The sequence below is a fragment of the Molothrus aeneus genome, unplaced genomic scaffold, assembly GCF_037042795.1.
Source record: "Molothrus aeneus isolate 106 unplaced genomic scaffold, BPBGC_Maene_1.0 scaffold_208, whole genome shotgun sequence".
In the NCBI taxonomy this organism is placed as follows: Eukaryota; Metazoa; Chordata; class Aves; order Passeriformes; family Icteridae; genus Molothrus; species Molothrus aeneus.
In genome coordinates, this window is record NW_027098872.1 from 15212 (window position 1) to 33545 (window position 18334).

At 59.5% G+C, this 18334-nt stretch overlaps 1 protein-coding gene across 1 annotated transcript in view; it reads left to right on the plus strand.

Annotated features, from left to right (window-relative positions):
- CPSF1 (cleavage and polyadenylation specific factor 1) overlaps positions 1-18334 on the plus strand; it is a gene marked incomplete at its 5' end in the record, with an annotated part of 64796 nt that overhangs the window by 14218 nt on the left and 32244 nt on the right. Inside the window, 13 exons of the mRNA XM_066570116.1 lie at positions 462-613; positions 1316-1462; positions 3380-3519; positions 6563-6673; positions 7179-7272; positions 7908-7995; positions 8155-8280; positions 8837-8888; positions 9959-10053; positions 10781-10855; positions 12990-13070; positions 16716-16805; positions 17938-18057. Of these exons, the coding sequence (XP_066426213.1) occupies positions 462-613; positions 1316-1462; positions 3380-3519; positions 6563-6673; positions 7179-7272; positions 7908-7995; positions 8155-8280; positions 8837-8888; positions 9959-10053; positions 10781-10855; positions 12990-13070; positions 16716-16805; positions 17938-18057 (1371 nt within the window). The remainder of the gene's footprint in view (positions 1-461; positions 614-1315; positions 1463-3379; positions 3520-6562; positions 6674-7178; positions 7273-7907; positions 7996-8154; positions 8281-8836; positions 8889-9958; positions 10054-10780; positions 10856-12989; positions 13071-16715; positions 16806-17937; positions 18058-18334) is intronic.

Genomic DNA, 18334 nt, shown 5'->3' on the forward strand with positions numbered 1-18334 from the left:
AGGACGGCTTTGTTCAGAACGTGCACACCGGGTTATGGGGTGGATTTTGGGGTTCCTAAACCCCCATTTGGGGTTCCTAACCCCCCTGTTTTCCCCAGGACGGCTTCGTTCAGAACGTGCACACCGGGTTATGGGGTGCATTTTGGTGTTCCCAAACCCCCATTTGATGTTCCTAAACCCCATTTGATGTTCCTAAACCCCATTTGATGTTCCCAAACCCCATTTGATGTTCCTAAACCCCATTTATCCCCAGGACGGCTTCGTTCAGAACATGCACACTGGGTTATGGGATGGATTCTGGGGTTCCTAAACCCCCTTTTACGTTCCTAACCCCCCTGTTTTCCCAGGACGGCTTCGTTCAGAACGTGCACACTGGGTTATGGGATGGATTCTGGGGTTCCTAAACCCCATTTGATGTTCCTAAACCCCCATTTGATGTTCCTAAACCCCATTATCCCCAGGACGGCTTCGTTCAGAACGTGCACACGCCGCGGGTGCGCGTGGACCCCGACGGCCGCTGTGCGGTGATGCTGATCTACGGCACGCGCCTGGTGGTGCTGCCCTTCCGCCGCGACTCGCTGGCCGACGAGCACGAGGGGCTGGTGGGAGAGGGGTGAGGGACCCCAGAGACCCCCGGGGGGGACCCCGAAACCGGGGAGTGACCCATGGACCCCCAGAGACCCCCGGGGGGGGACCCCGAAACCGGGGAGTGACCCATGGACCCCCCAAAACCCGGGCAGTGCCCCATGGACCCCCCAAATCCACCCCAGACCCGGGCAGTGCCCCATGGACCCCCAGAGACCCCCGGGGGGACCCCGAAACCGGGGAGTGACCCATGGACCCCCCAAATCCACCCCAAACCCAGGCAGTGCCCCCTGAGCCCCCCGGGACACCCCAAAACCGGGCAGCGCCCCCTGAACCCCCCAAATCCACCCCAAACCCAGGCAGTGCCCCCTGAGACCCCCTGAACCCCCCAAACCCGGGCAGCCCTCCTGAATCCCCCAGATCCCCCAAAACCCGGGCAGCCCCCCATGAACCCCCTCAAATCCCCCCCCAGAGCACCCCAAAACCCGGGGAGCCCCCCCAGAGACCCCCGGGGCACCCCAAAACCCGGGCAGTGCCCCCTGAACCCCCCAAATCCCCCCCCAAAACCCGGCAGCCCCCCCTGACACCCCCTCAAATCCCTCCCCAGAGCACCCCAAAACCCGGGCAGCCCCCCTGACCCCCCCCAGGGCCCCCCAAAACCCGGCAGCCCCCCTGACCCCCCCCAGGGCCCCCCAAAACCCGGCAGCCCCCCTGACCGCCCCCTCCGCAGGCAGAAGTCGAGTTTCCTGCCCAGCTACATCATCGACGTGCGGGAGCTGGACGAGAAACTGCTCAACATCATCGACATGCAGTTCCTGCATGGCTACTATGAGCCCACCCTGCTCATCCTCTTCGAGCCCAACCAGACCTGGCCCGGGTCAGTCTGGGGGTTCCAGGGGGATTTGGGGGGCTTCAGGGAGTTTTGGGGCAGTTTTGGGGGGATTTTGGAGGGATTTGGGGTGGTTTGGGGGGATTTCAGGGGGTCCCAGCCCATGCAGTTCCTGCATGGCTGCTCTGAGCCCACCCTGCTCATCCTCTTTGAGCCCAACCAGACCCGGCCCGGGTCAGTCTGGGGGATTTTGGGGGATTTTGGGGGGATTTTGGGGGGGTTTGGGGCGGTTTGGAGGGAATTTGAGGCAGTTTAGGGGGGGTTTGTGGGGGTTTTAGAGTTTCAGGGGTTCCCAGCCCATGCAGTTCCTGCATGGCTGCTCTGAGCCCACCCTGCTCATCCTCTTTGAGCCCAACCAGACCTGGCCCGGGTCAGTTGGGGGTCCCACGGGGATTTTGGGGGGATTTTGGGGGGGTTTGGAGAGAATTTCAGCCCGTTTGGAGGGAATTTGAGGCAGTTTTGGGGCAGTTCTGGAGCTTTTGGGTTTCCCAGCCCATGCAGTTCCTGCAGGGTTACTGTGAGCCCACCCTGCTGATCCTATTGGAGCCCAACCAGACCTGGCCCGGGTCAGTTGGGGCATTTTGGGGGGTTTCAGGGGGTTTTGGGGTGATTTTGGGGGGATTTGGGGTGGTTTGGAGGGAATTTGAGGGATTTTGGGGGGATTTCAGGAGGTTTCAGGGGGTCCCAGCCCATGCAGTTCCTGCAGGGCTGCTCTGAGCCCACCCTGCTCATCCTCTTCGAGCCCAACCAGACCCGGCCCGGGTCAGTCTGGGGGTCCCACGGGGATTTTGGGGGGTTTGGGGCAGGTTTCAGGGGTTTGGGGCAGTTTTGGCGCTGTCTCAGGTGTTTTGGGGCTGTCTCAGGTGTTTTGATGGTGTCTCAGGTGTTTTGGTGTGTTCCAGGGGTGTTTTGGGGCTGTCTCAGGTGGTTTTGGGGCTGTTTCAGGTGTTTTGGGGCTGTTTCAGGTGTTTTGGGGCTGTCTCAGGGGTGTTTGGGGCTGTCTCAGGTGTTTTGAGGCTGTTTCAGGTGGTTTTGGGGCTGTCTCAGGTGTTTTGGGGCTGTCTCAGGTGGTTTTGGGGCTGTCTCAGGTGTTCTGAGGGTGTCTCAGGTGTTTTTGGGGCTGTCTCAGGTGTTTTGGGACGGTTTCAGGTGGTTTTGGGGCTGTCTCAGGTGTTTTGGGGCTGTTTCAGGTGGTTTTGGGGCTGTCTCAGGTGTTTTGAGGGTGTTTCAGGTGTTTTGGGGCTGTCTCAGGTGTTTTGGGGCTGTTTCAGGTGGTTTTGGGGCTGTTCCAGGTGTTTTGAGGGTGTTTCAGGGTGTTTTTGGGGCTGTCTCAGGTGTTTTGGGGCTGTCTCAGGTGGTTTTGGGGCTGTCTCAGGGGTGTTTGGGGGTTCCCAGCCCCATCAGTTCCCCATGGATCCCCCCAGTCCCCCCCTCTGACCCCAACTCGAGCTGCTCTGGGGCACTTTTGGGGCACTTTGGGGCACTTTGGGGGATTTTGAGGTTCAGGGGAGTTTTGGGGTCCCAGTGGGCTCTGGAAGGTCCCAGTGCAGGGGACAGTGCCTAGTTTGGGGTGACAGCGGCACTGGGGACACAGGGACAGTGCCCAGTTTGGGGTGACAGAGCTGAGGGGTCACAGAGGTCACCCCTGGTGACATCGGGGTGTCCCCAAGGGGTGACAGGGGTCAGGCTGTCACTCAGGGGGACATTGGGGTGTCCCCACAGGAGGGTGGCAGTGCCACAGGGCACGGGTGGGGTCAGGCTGTGTTTGTCACCCACAGGAGGGTGGCAGGGCGGCAGGACACTGTGACCCCCAGGTGACACACAGGTGACAGAGGTGTCCCCACAGGAGGGTGGCAGTGCGGCAGGACACTGTGACCCCCAGGTGACCCCCAGGTGTCCCCACAGGAGGGTGGCAGTGCGGCAGGACACGTGCAGCATCGTGGCCATCTCGCTGAACATCCTGCAGCGCGTGCACCCCGTGATCTGGTCCCTGAGCTCGCTGCCCTTCGACTGCACCCAGGCACTGCCTGTGCCCAAACCCATCGGTCAGTGACAGTGACACAGGGACACAGTGACACGGTGACACAGTGACACAGTGACACAGTGACACAGGGACAGTGACAGTGACAGTGACAGTGACACAGTGACAGTGACACAGGGACACAGTGACAGGGACAGTGACACAGTGACACAGTGACACAGTGACACAGTGACAGTGACACAGGGACAGTGACAGTGACAGTGACACAGTGACAGTGACACAGGGACACAGTGACACGGTGACACAGTGACACAGTGACACAGTGACAGTGACAGTGACACAGTGACACAGTGACACAGTGACAGTGACACAGGGACACAGTGACACAGTGACACAGTGACAGTGACACAGGGACACAGTGACAGTGACAGTGACACAGACACAGTGACAGGGACACAGTGACACAGTGACACAGTGACAGTGATCTGGTCTCTGAGCTCGCTGCCCTTCGACTGCACCCAGGCACTGCCTGTGCCCAAACCCATCGGTCAGTGACACAGGGACAGTGACAGTGACAGTGACACAGTGACACAGTGACAGTGACAGTGACACAGTGACAGTGACAGTGACACAGTGACACAGTGACAGTGACACAGTGACACAGGGACAGTGACAGGGACACAGTGACAGTGACACAGGGACAGTGACACAGGGACACAGTGACAGTGACACAGTGACACAGTGACAGTGACACAGGGACACAGGGACACAGTGACACAGGGACACAGTGACACAGTGACAGTGACAGTGACACAGTGACACAGTGACAGTGACAGTGACACAGGGACAGTGACAGTGACACAGTGACACAGGGACAGTGACACAGGGACACAGTGACAGTGACACAGTGACAGTGACACAGGGACAGTGACACAGGGACACAGTGACAGTGACACAGGGACACAGTGACACAGTGACAGTGACAGTGACACAGGGACACAGGGACACAGTGACACAGGGACACAGTGACAGTGACACAGGGACACAGGGACAGTGACACAGTGACACAGGGACAGTGACAGTGACACAGGGACAGTGACACAGTGACACAGTGACACAGTGGCACAGTGACACAGTGACAGTGACACAGGGACAGTGACACAGTGACAGTGACAGTGACAGTGACACAGTGACACAGGGACAGTGACAGTGACAGTGACAGTGACACAGGGACACAGGGACACAGTGACACAGGGACACAGTGACAGTGACACAGGGACACAGTGACAGTGACACAGGGACACAGGGACAGTGACACAGTGACACAGGGACAGTGACAGTGACACAGGGACAGTGACACAGTGACACAGTGACACAGTGGCACAGTGACACAGTGACAGTGACACAGGGACAGTGACACAGTGACAGTGACAGTGACAGTGACACAGTGACACAGGGACAGTGACAGTGACAGTGACAGTGACACAGGGACACAGGGACACTGTGACACAGTGACACAGTGACAGGGACAGTGACACAGTGACACAGTGACACAGTGACACAGTGACAGTGACACAGTGACAGTGACAGTGACACAGTGACACAGTGACACTGTCCCTGTCCCCAATGTCCCAGGCAGTGTGGTGATGGTGACAATGGCACTGATACTGTCCCCAATGTCCCCATGTCACAGGTGCTGTGGTGTCACTGACAATGTCCCCATTGTCCCCAGGGGCTGCCGTAGTGATGGTGACAATGACAATGACACTGTCCCCAATGTTCCAGGGGGTGTGGTGACACTGACACTGTCCCCATGTCCCAGGGGTGACAATGACAATGACACTGTCCCCATGTCCCAGGGGTGACAATGACAATGACAATGACATTGTCCCCGTGTCCCAGGGGGTGTTGTGACAATGACAATGACACTGTCCCCATGCCCCTGTGTCGCAGTGGGTGTTGTGACAATGACACTGACAATGACACTGTCCCTAATGTCCCCATGTCCCCGTGTCACAGTGGGTGTTGTGACAATGACACTGACACTGTCCCCATGTCCCCGTGTCCCAGGCTGACAATGACACTGCCCCCATGTCCCAGGGGTGACAATGACAATGACATTGTCCCCGTGTCCCAGGGGGTGTTGTGACAATGACAATGACACTGTCCCCATGTCCCTGTGTCGCAGTGGGTGTTGTGACAATGACAATGACAATGACACTGTTCCTAATGTCCCCATGTCCCCATGTCACAGTGGGTGTTGTGACAATGACACTGACACTGTCCCCATGTCCCAGGGGTGACAATGACACTGACACTGTCCCCATGTCCCCGTGTCGCAGGGGGTGTGGTGTCAATGACACTGTCCCCGTGTCCCCGTGTCCCCGTGTCCCTGTGTCCCAGGGGCTGTGGTGACAATGACAATGACAGTGACACTGTCCCCGTGTCCCCGTGTTGCAGGGGTTGTTGTGACAATGACAATGACACTGACACTGTCCCCATGTCCCCGTGTCCCTGTGTCGCAGGGTCTGTGGTGACAATGACAGTGACACTGTCCCCATGTCCCCGTGTCCCCGTGTCACAGGGGGTGTGGTGACAATGACAATGACACTGTCCCCGTGTCCCCATGTCCCCGTGTCGCAGGGGCTGTGGTGACAATGACACTGTCCCCGTGTCCCCGTGTCACAGGGGGTGTGGTGACAATGACAATGACACTGTCCCCGTGTCCCCGTGTCCCCGTGTCGCAGGGGCTGTGGTGACAATGACACTGTCCCCGTGTCCCCGTGTCCCCGTGTCGCAGGGGGTGTTGTGACAGTGACACTGTCCCCATGTCCCCGTGTCCCCGTGTCCCCGTGTCGCAGGGGCTGTGGTGACAATGACACTGTCCCCGTGTCCCCGTGTCCCCGTGTCACAGGGGGTGTGGTGACAATGACAATGACACTGTCCCCATGTCCCCATGTCCCCGTGTCCCCGTGTCACAGGGGGTGTGGTGACACTGACACTGTCCCCATGTCCCCGTGTCCCCGTGTCACAGGGGGTGTGGTGACAATGACAATGACAATGACACTGTCCCCATGTCCCCGTGTCCCCGTGTCCCCGTGTCACAGGGGGTGTGGTGATCTTCGCTGTGAACTCTCTGCTGTACCTGAACCAGAGCGTGCCCCCGTACGGGGTGGCCCTGAACAGCCTCACCTGCGGCACCACCGTGTTCCCGCTCCGTGAGTGACACATCTGTCACTGTCCCTGTCCCCTGTCACTGTCCCCTGTCACTGTCCCCATCCCTCTCCCTTGTCACTGTCTCTGTCCCATCCCTGTCCCTCTCCCCGTCACTGTCCCTGTCCCATTCCTGGTGTCACCATCCCCTCTGTCCTTGTCCCCATCCCTGTCCCATCCCTGTCACTGTCCCCATCCCTGTCCCCCTGTCCCCATCCCTATCCTGTCCCTGTTGCTGTCCCCACCCCAGCTGTGACTGTCCCTGTCCCCTGTCCCTGTCCCCATCCCTGTCCCCACCTGTGACTGTTCTCATCCATGTCCCCATCCCCACTGTCCCCATCCCCACTGTCCCTGTCCCTGTCCATGTCCTGTCCCCATCCCCACTGTCCCTGTCCCCGTCCCATTCGTGTCCCCATCCCCACTGTCCCCGTCCCTGTCCCGTTGCTGTCCCCATCCCCACTGTCCCCGTCCCTGTCCCTGTCCCATTGCTGTCCCCGTCGCTGTCCCCAGGGATCCAGGAGGGCGTGAGGATGACTCTGGACTGTGCCCAGGCCACCTTCATCTCCTATGACAAGATGGTCATCTCGCTCAAGGGGGGGGAGATGTGAGTCTGGGGGTGTCCCCAAGGGTTTGGGGTGTCCCCTGTCCCCCCTGAAGTGCCACCCCCTGTCCCAGCCGTGTCCTGGCACTGCTCGGGGACAGGATGAGCTCTGTCCCCTCCTTCCTGGGACAAGAGTGGGGGGGTGCCTGGGGGTCTTGGGTTTTCTGGGGGTGTCCCCAAGGACTCAGGGGTGTCCCCAAGGGTTTGGGATGTCCCCTGAGCTGTCCCTTCACTGTCCCAGCCCCGTGCTGACGCTGATAATGGACGGGATGCGCTCTGTCCCTGGGACAAGAGTGGGGGTCCCTGTGTTTCTGGGGTGACTTTTGGGGGTCTCCAGGGATTTTGGAGGGTCCTGGGGGTGTCCCCAAGGGTTTGGGGGTGTCCCCAAGGTGGGTTTGTCACCCCCTGAGCTGTCCCTCTGCTGTCCCAGCTATGTGCTGACGCTGATCACGGACGGGATGCGCTCTGTGCTGTGGGACAGTGAGGGGTCCCTGATTTTAATGGGGGTGTCCCCAAGGGTTTGGGGGTGTCCCCCGGGGTTTGGGGGTGTCCCCAAGGGTTTGGGGGTGTCCCCAAGGGTTTTGGGGTGTCCCCAAGGTGGGTTTGTCACCCCCTGAGCTGTCCCTCTGCTGTCCCAGCTATGTGCTGACGCTGATCACGGACGGGATGCGCTCCGTGCGCTCCTTCCACTTCGACAAAGCGGCCGCCTCCGTCCTCACCACCTGTGTAAGCACCTGGGCACACCTGGGCACACCTGGGCACACCTGGGGACACCTGGGGACACCTGGGACACCTGGGCACACCTGGGGACACCTGGGACACCTGGGCACACCTGGGCACACCTGGGCACACCTGGGGACGCTCAGGTGACGCCTGTGTCCCCAGATGGTCCCTCTGGAGCCGGGTTATCTCTTCCTGGGGTCCCGTCTGGGGAATTCCCTCCTGCTCAGGTACACGGAGAAGCTGCAGGAGCCCCCGGCCGGGGCGGGCAAGGAGGGGCCTGACAGGCAGGTGAGAGCCCAAAAAGCACCTGGGCACCCCAAAAACCACCTGGGCACCCCAAAAACCACCTGGGAATCCCAAAAACCACCTGGAGATACCCAAAAACCACCTGGGGATCCCCAAAATCCTCCCCAAGGAACCCAAACCCTCCCCAAGATCCCAAATCCCCATCCCAGAGCCAGGGGGGCAAGGAGGGGCCTGACAGACAGGTGAGAGCCCAAAAAGCACCTGGGCACCCCAAAAACAACCTGGGGACCCCAAAAACCACCTGGGGACCCCAAAAATCACCTGGGCACCCCAAGTCACCCCTGGGGACCCCAAAAATTACCCGGGAATCCCAAAAATCACCTGGGAATCCCAAAATTGACATGGGCACCCCAAGTCACCCCTGGGGACCCCAAAAATCACTTGGGGGAATCCAAAATGTCCCTTGGGGACCCAAAATTTCATGTGGGGACCCCAACATCCACCTGGAGATACCCAAAAATCACCTGGGCACCCCAAAACTGAGCTGGGGATCCCCAAAATCCACGAGGGGACCCCACCCCTGTCCCTGTCCCCCCAGGAGGAGCCCCCAGTGAAGAAGAAACGCTCGGAGCCATCGGGGCCGTGGGCAGGTGGGGACACCTGGGGACACCTGGGGACACCTGGGGACACCTGGGGGGACAGTGGGGACACCTGGGGACACCTGGGGACACCTGGGGGGACAGTGGGGACAATCTGGGACACCTGGGGGACACCTGGGGGGACACCTGGGGGGACAGTGGGGACAATCTGGGACACCTGGGGGACACCTGGGGGGACAGTGGGGACAATCTGGGACACCTGGGGGACACCTGGGGGGACAGTGGGGACAATCTGGGACACCTGGGGACACCTGGGGGGACACCTGGGGGGACAGTGGGGACAATCTGGGGACAGCTGGGGGGCACTGGGGAGACTTGAGGACAGTGGGGACACCTGGGGACACCTGAGGACACTTTGAGGATACTGGAGACACTGGGGGACACCTGGGGACACCTGGGGGACTCCTGGGGGACTCCTGGGGGGACAGTGGGGACAGCTGGGGACCCACCTGGGGGGCACTGGGGACACCTGGGGACACCTGAGGACACTTTGAGGATACTGGGGACACCTGGGGGACACCTGGGGGATACCTGGGGGACACTGGGGACCCGTAGAGACACTGGGGGGTGACACGGGGTGACAGGGAGGTGACAGTGGGTGACACAGCCATGTCCCTGTCCCAGGGGGGTGACACAGGTGTGTCCCTGTCCTAGGGGGCTGGCAGTGGGTGACACAGGTGTCACACAGGTGTCACACAGGTGTCACACAGGTGTGTCCCTGTCCTAGGGGGCTGGCAGTGGGTGACACAGGTGACACAGGTGTCACACAGGTGTCACACAGGTGTGTCCCTGTCCCAGGGGGGGTCACACAGGTGTCACACAGGTGTCACACAGGTGTGTCCCTGTTGCAGTGGGTCACACAGGTGTCACACAGGTGTCACACAGGTGTCACACAGGTGTCACACAGGTGTGTCCCTGTCGCAGTGGGTGACACAGGTGTCACACAGGTGTCACACAGGTGTGTCCCTGTCCCAGGGGGGGTCACACAGGTGTCACACAGGTGTCCCACAGGTGTCACACAGGTGTCACACAGGTGTCACACAGGTGTGTCCCTGTCGCAGGGGGGAAGCCGCAGGCTCAGGACGAGGTGGACGAGATCGAGGTGTACGGCAGCGAGGCGGCCTCGGGGACACAGCTGGCCACCTACTCCTTCGAGGTACTGTCACTGTCACCTGTGTGTCACCTGTGTGTCACCTGTCTGTCACCTCCCTGTCACCTCCCTGTCACACACAGCTGGCCACCTACTCCTTCGAGGTACTGTCATTGTCACCTGTGTGTCACCTGTGTCACATCCCTGTCACCTGTCTGTCACCTCCTTGCTCTCTGTGTCACCTCCCTGTCACCCCAACCTGGCCACCTACTCCTTCAAGGTACCGTCATTGTCACCTGTGTGTCACCTGTGTCACATCCCTGTCACCTGTGTCACCTGTCTGTCACCTCTCTGTCACCCCAACTTGGCCACCTGCCCCTTCGAGGTACTGTCATTGTCACCTGTCTGTCACCTCCCTGTGACCCCCAGCTGGCCACCTGCTCCTTTGAGGTATTGTCATTGTCACCTGTCACCTCTCTGTCACCTGTCTGTCACCTGTCTCTGACCCTCAGCTGGCCACCTACTCCTTTGAGGCATTGTCACCTGTCACCTGTGTCACCTGTCTGTCACCTCCCTGTCACCCCAACTTGGCCACCTGCCCCTTCACGGTACTGTCATTGTCACCTCCCTGTCACCTTCCTCTCACCTCTCTGTCACCTGTGTGTCACCCGTCACCTGTGTCACCTGTGTGTCACCTCCCTGTGACCCCCACCTGGCCACCTTCAAGGTGCTTTCTCGTGGGTGTCACCTGCCCGTCATCTCTGTCACCCCCGTGTCCCTGTCCCCGCGCCAGGTGTGTGACAGCATCCTCAACATCGGGCCCTGCGCCAACGCCGCCATGGGCGAGCCGGCCTTCCTGTCCGAGGAGGTGAGGGGCCCAAAAATACCCCAAAATACCCCAAAAATACCCCAAAATACCCCAAAAATACCCCAAAACCCACCCCAAACCCCGCCTTCCTGTCCGAGGAGGTGAGGGACCCAAAAATACCCCAAAATACCCCAAAAATACCCCAAAATGTACCCCAAAACGTACCCCAAAACCCAGCCCAAACCCCGCCTTCCTGTCCGAGGAGGTGAGGGACCCAAAAATACCCCAAAATACACCAAAACCCACCCCAAAAATACCCCAAAATACCCCAAAAATACCCCAAAACCCACCCCAAACCCGGCCTTCCTGTCCGAGGAGGTGAGGGACCCAAAAATACCCCAAAATACCCCAAAACCCACCCCAAACCCCGCCTGCCTGTCCGAGGAGGTGAGGGACCCAAAAATACCCCAAAATACCCCAAAATACCCCAAAACCCACCCCAAACCTCGCCTTCCTGTCCGAGGAGGTGAGGGACCCAAAAATACCCCAAAATACCCCAAAATGTACCCCAAAACCCACCCCAAACCCCGCCTTCCTGTCTGAGGAGGTGAGGGACCCAAAAATACCCCAAAATACCCCAAAATGTACCCCAAAACCCACCCCAAACCCCACCTGCCTGTCCGAGGAGGTGAGGGACCCAAAAATACCCCAAAATACCCCAAAAATACCCCAAAAATACCCCAAAATCCACCCCAAGACCCACCCCAAACCCCGCCTTCCTGTCCGAGGAGGTGAGGGACCCAAAAATACCCCAAAAATACCCCAAAATGTACCCCAAAAATACCCCAAAATACCCCAAAAATACCCCAAAACCCACCCCAAACCCGGCCTTCCTGTCCGAGGAGGTGAGGGGGGAAAAACCCAAAAATGTACCCCAAAAATACCCCAAAATGTACCCCAAAATGTACCCCCCAAATACCCCAAAATGTACCCCAAAACCCACCCCAAACCCGGCCTTCCTGTCCGAGGAGGTGAGGGGGGGAAAACCCCCAAAATGTACTCCAAAAATACCCCAAAATGTACCCCAAAAATACCCCAAAATCCACCCCAAAACCCACCCCAAACCAGCCTTCCTGTTCGAGGAGGTGAGAGACCCAAAATGTACCCCAAAAATACCCCAAAATGTACCCTAAAAACCCCCAAATCCACCCCAAAACCCACCCCTAACCCAGCCTTCCTGTCCGAGGAGGTGAGGGGCCCAAAAACCACCCCAAAAATACCCCAAAAACCCCAAAACCCACCCCAAAACCAACCCTAAAATTCAACCTAAACCCGGCCTCCCTGTCCGAGGAGGTGAGGGGGGAAAAACCCCAAAATCCACCCTAAAATGTACCCCAAAAATCCCAAAATACCCCAAAATGTACCCCCAAAACCCATCCCAAACCTGGCATTCCTGTCCAAGGAGGTGAGGGGGGAAAAACCCCAAAATGTACCCCAAAAACCCCAAAATGTACCCCCAAAACCCACCCCAAACCTGGCCTTCCTGTCTGAGGAGGTGAGGGACCAAAAACCCTATAATTTACCCTAAAATGTACCCCAAAAACCCCAAAATCCACCCCAAAACCCACCCCAAGCCCGGCCTTCCTTTCTGAGGAGGTGAGAGACCAAAAAACCACCCCAAAATGTACCCCAAAAACTCCAAAACCCACCCCAAACCCAGCCATCCTGTCCTAGGAGGTGAGGGACCCAAAAACTCCAAAAAATACCCCAAAAACCCCCAAATGAACCCTAAAATCAATCCCCACCTGGCCTTCTGTCCAAGCAGGCGAGGGGGGAAAAAATCCTAAAATGGACCCCAAAATGTGCCCCAAAAATACCCCAAAATGTACCCAAAACCCAGCCCAACTGAGGGACCCAAAAACCCCCAAATCCACCCCAAAATGTACCCCAGAAACCCCAAAATGTGCCCCAAAAATACCCCAGAATGTACCCCAGAACCCAGCCCAACTGAGGGACCCAAATCCACCCCAAAATGTACCCCAGAAACCCCAAAATGCACCCCAAAAATACCCCAAAATGTACCCCAAAACCCAGCCCCACTGAGGGACCCAAAAACCCCAAAATGTACCCCAAAAATAGCCCAAAATCCACCCCAAAACCGACCCCAAACCTGACCCCGCTGTTTTCTCTGCAGTTCCAGAACAGCCCCGAGCCCGACCTGGAGATCGTCCTGTGCTCGGGGTACGGCAAGAACGGGGCCCTGACCGTGCTGCAGGTACCCCAAAACCCCAAAAACCACCCCAAAACCAGCCCAAAACCACCCCAAAACCAGCCCTGAACCCCAAACCCTGCCTGGGGTATGGCAAGAACAGGGCCCTGACCGTGCTGCAGGTACCCCAAAACCCCAAAAACCACCCCAAAAACCACCCCAAAACCAGCCCTGAACCCCAAACCCTGCCTGTGCTCGGGGTACGGCAAGAACGGGGCCCTGACCGTGCTGCAGGTACCCCAAAACCCCAAAAACCACCCCAAAAACCACCCCAAAAACCAGCCCTGAACCCCAAACCCTGCCTGTGCTCGGGGTACGGCAAGAACGGGGCCCTGACCGTGCTGCAGGTACCCAAAAACCCCAAAAACCACCCCAAAACCAGCCCAAAAACCACCCCAAAACCAGCCCTGAACCCCAAAAACCACCCCAAAAACCACCCCAAAACCAGCCCTGAACCCCAAAAACCAGCCCAAAACCAGCCCTGAACCCCAAACCCTGCCTGTGCTCGGGGTACGGCAAGAACGGGGCCCTGACCGTGCTGCAGGTACCCCAAAACCCCAAAAACCACCCCAAAACCAGCCCAAAAACCAGCCCAAAACCAGCCCTGAACCCCAAAAACCACCCCAAAAACCACCCCAAAACCAGCCCTGAACCCCAAAAACCAGCCCAAAACCAGCCCTGAACCCCAAACCCTGCCTGTGCTCGGGGTACGGCAAGAACGGGGCCCTGACCGTGCTGCAGGTACCCAAAAACCCCAAAAACCACCCCAAAAACCACCCCAAAACCAGCCCTGGGACCCCAAAAAACCCAAACACACCCCAAAAACCCCAAACACACCCCAGAAATGACCCTGGGATCCCCAAATCCCCAAACACATCCCAAAATCAGCCCTGAACCCCAAAACCATCCCTTAGACGCCAACCCCCCTACAAACCCCCCTGAACCTCAAAACCCCAAATCCCCCCCGAAACCCCAAAACCCCAAATCCACCCTGATCCCCAAATCTCCCTGAGCCCCGAAAACCCCAAAACCCCAAATCCACCCTGAACCCCAAAATCTCCCTGAGCCCCAAAAACCCCAAAACCCCAAATCCCCCCTGAACCCCACAAACCCCAAACCCTGAACCCCCCCAAACCTCCCCTAAACCCCCAAATCCCCCTTGACTCCAAACCCCCCCTGAACCCCAAAACCCGAAACCCACCCCAAAAAGCTCAGATCCCAAAAACTCCAAAACCCCAGAACCACCCTGAACCCCAAATCCCGCCAAACCCTAAAAACCCCAAATCCCCCCTCAATCCTTCAAAACCCCAAATCCCCCCTGAACCCCAAAATCCACAAAACCTCAAACCCCAAATCCTGCCCTGAACCCCAAAACCCCAAATCCCCCCTGAACCCCAAAATCCACAAAACCTCAAACCCCAAATCCTGCCCTGAACCCCAAAACCCCAAATGCCCCCTGGCCTCCAAACCCCCCCCGAAACCCCAAAACCATCTGAACCCCACAAACCTCCCACGGACCCCAAATCCCACAAACCCCAAATCCCCTCAGAACCCCCCAAAACCCCAAATCCCCCCCTGAACCTCAAAAACCCTAAAACGCCCTGAACCCCAAAACCCCAAACCCCACAAACCCTCCCTGAACCCCAAACCCCCCCAAATCTTCCCTGAACCCAAAATCCACCCTGAACCCCAAAAACGCCAAATTCCCCCTGAACCCCACAAATCCCCCCTGAACCCCAAAAACCCCAAATCCCCCCTGAACCCCACAAGTCCCCCCTGAACCCCAAAAACCCCAAATCCCCCCTGAACCCCACAAATCCCCCCTGAACCCCAGAAACCCCAAATCCCCCCTGAACCCCACAAATCCCCCCTGAACCCCAAAAACCCCAAATCCCCCCTGAACCCCAGAAGTCCCCCCTGAACCCCAAAAACCCCAAATCCCCCCTGAACCCCACAAGTCCCCCCTGAACCCCAGAAACCCCAAATCCCCCCTGAACCCCACAAATCCCCCCTGAACCCCAAAAACGCCAAATCCCCCCTGAACCCCACAAATCCCCCCGCACCCCTGAGTGCCCCCGTGGGAGGTTCCCGAGGGCCGATCCCGGTGCCAGAGCAGGGCTGGGGTGAACCAGGGTGACCCCAAAGGTTGGGGAGCGCCTGTACCCCCCCAGGGACACCCCAAAAACCCTAAAAACTGCCTGTACCCCCCAAAAACCCCCAAATCCCACCTGTACCCCCCAGGGACACCCCAAAAACCCCAAATCCCACCTGTACCCCCCCAGGGACACCCCAAAAACCCCCAAAACCTTCCTGTACCCCCAGGGACACCCCAAAACCCCCAAATCCCACCTGTACCCCCCAAAAACCCCCAAATCCCACCTGTACCCCCCAGGGACACCCCAAAACCCCAAAACCTGCCTGTACCCCCAGGGACACCCCAAAAACCCTAAAAACTGCCTGTACCCCCCCCAGGGACACCCCAAAAACCCCAAATCCCACCTGTACCCCCCCAAAATCCCACCTGTACCCCCCCAGGGACACCCCAAAAACCCTAAAAACTGCCTGTAGCCCCCAGGGACACCCCAAAAACCCCAAAACTGCCTGTATCCCCCAAAAACCCCCAAATCCCACCTGTACCCCCCCAGGGACACCCCAAAACCCCAAAACCTGCCTGTACCCCCACAGGGACACCCCAAAAACCCCAAATCCCACCTGTACCCCCAGGGACACCCCAAAATCCATGGGGTACATCCCATAAAGATGGCACTGGAACTGTCCCCTGATGGCTTTCCCTGTCCCCTGTCCCTGTTCCTGGGACCACTGTCCTGTCCCCTCACCTCTGTCCCTGTCCTTGTCCCCATCCCCGTCCCCTGTCCCACTGTCCCCATCCCTGTCCCCTGTCCCCGGATCTCTGTCTCTGTCCCCATCCCTGCCTCTGTCCCCTGTCCCTCCTGTCCCTGTCCCTGTCCCCCTGTCCCTGTCCCCTGACCGTTGTCCCCCTGTCCCTGTGTCCCCTGTCCCTGTCTCCTGACTGCTGTTCCTGTCCCCATCCCCTGTGACATCCCTGTCCCCCTGTGACAGCTGTCCCCATCCCTGTCCCCATCCCTGTCCTTGTCCCCCTGTGATGGGTGTCCCCATTGCTGTCCCTGTCCCCAGTCCTGTCCCCTGTCCCTGTCCCCATCCCTGTCCCCCTGTGACAGGTGTCCCCATCGCTGTCCCTGTCCCCATCCCCATCCCTGTCCCCGTCCCCATCGCTGTCCCCTGTGGCGGGTGTCCCCATCCCTGTCCCCATCCCTGTCCCCATCGCTGTCCCCATCCCTGTCCCCTGTCCCTGTCCCCATCGCTGTCCCCTGTGGCAGGTGTCCCCATGGCTGTCCCCATCCCTGTCCCTGTCCCCTGTCCCCTGTCCCTGTCCCCTGTGACAGGTGTCCCTGTCCCTGTCCCCGTCCCTGTCCCCATCCCTGTCCCCATGGCTGTCCCCATCCCTGTCCCTGTCCCCTGTCCCCTGTCCCCTGTGGCGGGTGTCCCCATGGCTGTCCCCATTGCTGTCCCCTGTGACAGGTGTCCCCATGGCTGTCCCCTGTCCCTGTCCCCTGTCCCCTGTCCCCTGTGGCGAGTGTCCCCATGGCTGTCCCCTGTTGGTGTCCCCAGCGCAGCATCCGGCCGCAGGTTGTCACCACCTTTGAGCTGCCCGGCTGTTACGACATGTGGACGGTCACCGCGCCCCCGCCCCGGGAACAGGTGAGTCCCCGTGGCACCTGTGTCACCCCCTGTGTCACCCCCTGTGTCACCCCCTGTGTCACCCCCTGTGTCACCACGCCCCCGCCCCGCGAACAGGTGAGTCCCCGTGGCACCTGTGGCACCTGTGTCACCCCCCTGTGTCCCTGTGTCACCCCCCCTGTGTCCCTGTGTCACCTGGGTCACTGCGCCCCCGCCCCGGGAACAGGTGAGTCCCCGTGGCACCTGTGGCACCTGTGGCACCCCCCTGTGTCCCTGTGTCACCCCCTGTGTCACCTGGGTCACTGTGCCCCCGCCCCGGGAACGGGTGAGTCCCTGTGTCCCCTGTGTCACCCCCTGTGTCACTGCACCCCTGCCCTGGGAACAGGTGAGTCCCCGTGGCACCTGTGTCACCTGTGTCACCCCCTGTGTCCCTGTGTCACCCCCCCTGTGTCACCTGGGTCACTGCGCCCCCGCCCCAGGAACAGGTGAGTCCCCGTGGCACCTGTGGCACCCCCTGTGTCACTCCCTGTGTCCCTGTGTCACCCCCTGTGTCACCCCCTGTGTCACCCCCTGTGTCACCGCGCCCCCGCCCCGGGAACAGGTGAGTCCCTGTGGCACCTGTGTCACCCCCCCCTGTGTCACTGCACCCCTGCCCTGGGAACAGGTGAGTCCCTGTGGCACCTGTGTCACCCCCCTGTGTCCCTGTGTCACCCCCTGTGTCACCCTCCCTGTGTCACCTGTGTCACAACCATGTCACCCCCTGTGTCCCCTGTGTCCCTGTGTCACTATCCCTGTGTCCCCGTGTCACCCCGTGTCATCTGTGTCCCTGTGTCACCCCCCCGTGTCACTGTGTCCCCATCCATGTCCCTGTGTCCCCTCTTGCCCTCATGTCCCCTATCCCCCATCCCCATGTCCCCGTCCCCTCATGTCCCTGTGTCTGTGTCCCAATGTCCTTCCATGTCCCTGTGTCCATCCCCATGTCCCCTTGTCCCTCCATGTCCTCTGTGTCCCCTCATCCCATGTCCATGTCCCCCTGTCCCTTCATGTCCCCGTGTCCCTCCGTGTCCTCTGTGTCCCCATGTCCCTGTCCCTCCATGTCCTCTGTGTCCCCCTGTCCCCCCATTCCTGTGTCCCCATGTCCCTGTCCCCACAGCCCGAGGTGGCCCCGGGGACCAGCGCGGAGCCCGAGGCGGCCACGGCGGCTCCGGAAACTTCTGAGGAGGACGGGGAACGTCACGGGTTCCTGATCCTGAGCCGCGAGGACTCCACCATGGTGAGGGGACATTGGGGACACTGGGGACATCATGGGGACACCATGGGGACATCATGGGGACATCATGGGGACATTGGGGTTCCTGATCCTGAGCCACGAGGACTCCACCATGGTGAGGGACATTGACTGGGGACATCATGGGGACATCATGGGGACACCATGGGGACATCATGGGGACACCATGGGGACATTGGGGTTCCTGATCCTGAGCCGCCAGGACTCCACCATGGTGAGGGGACATTGGGGACATCATGGGGACATTGGGGACACTGGGGAC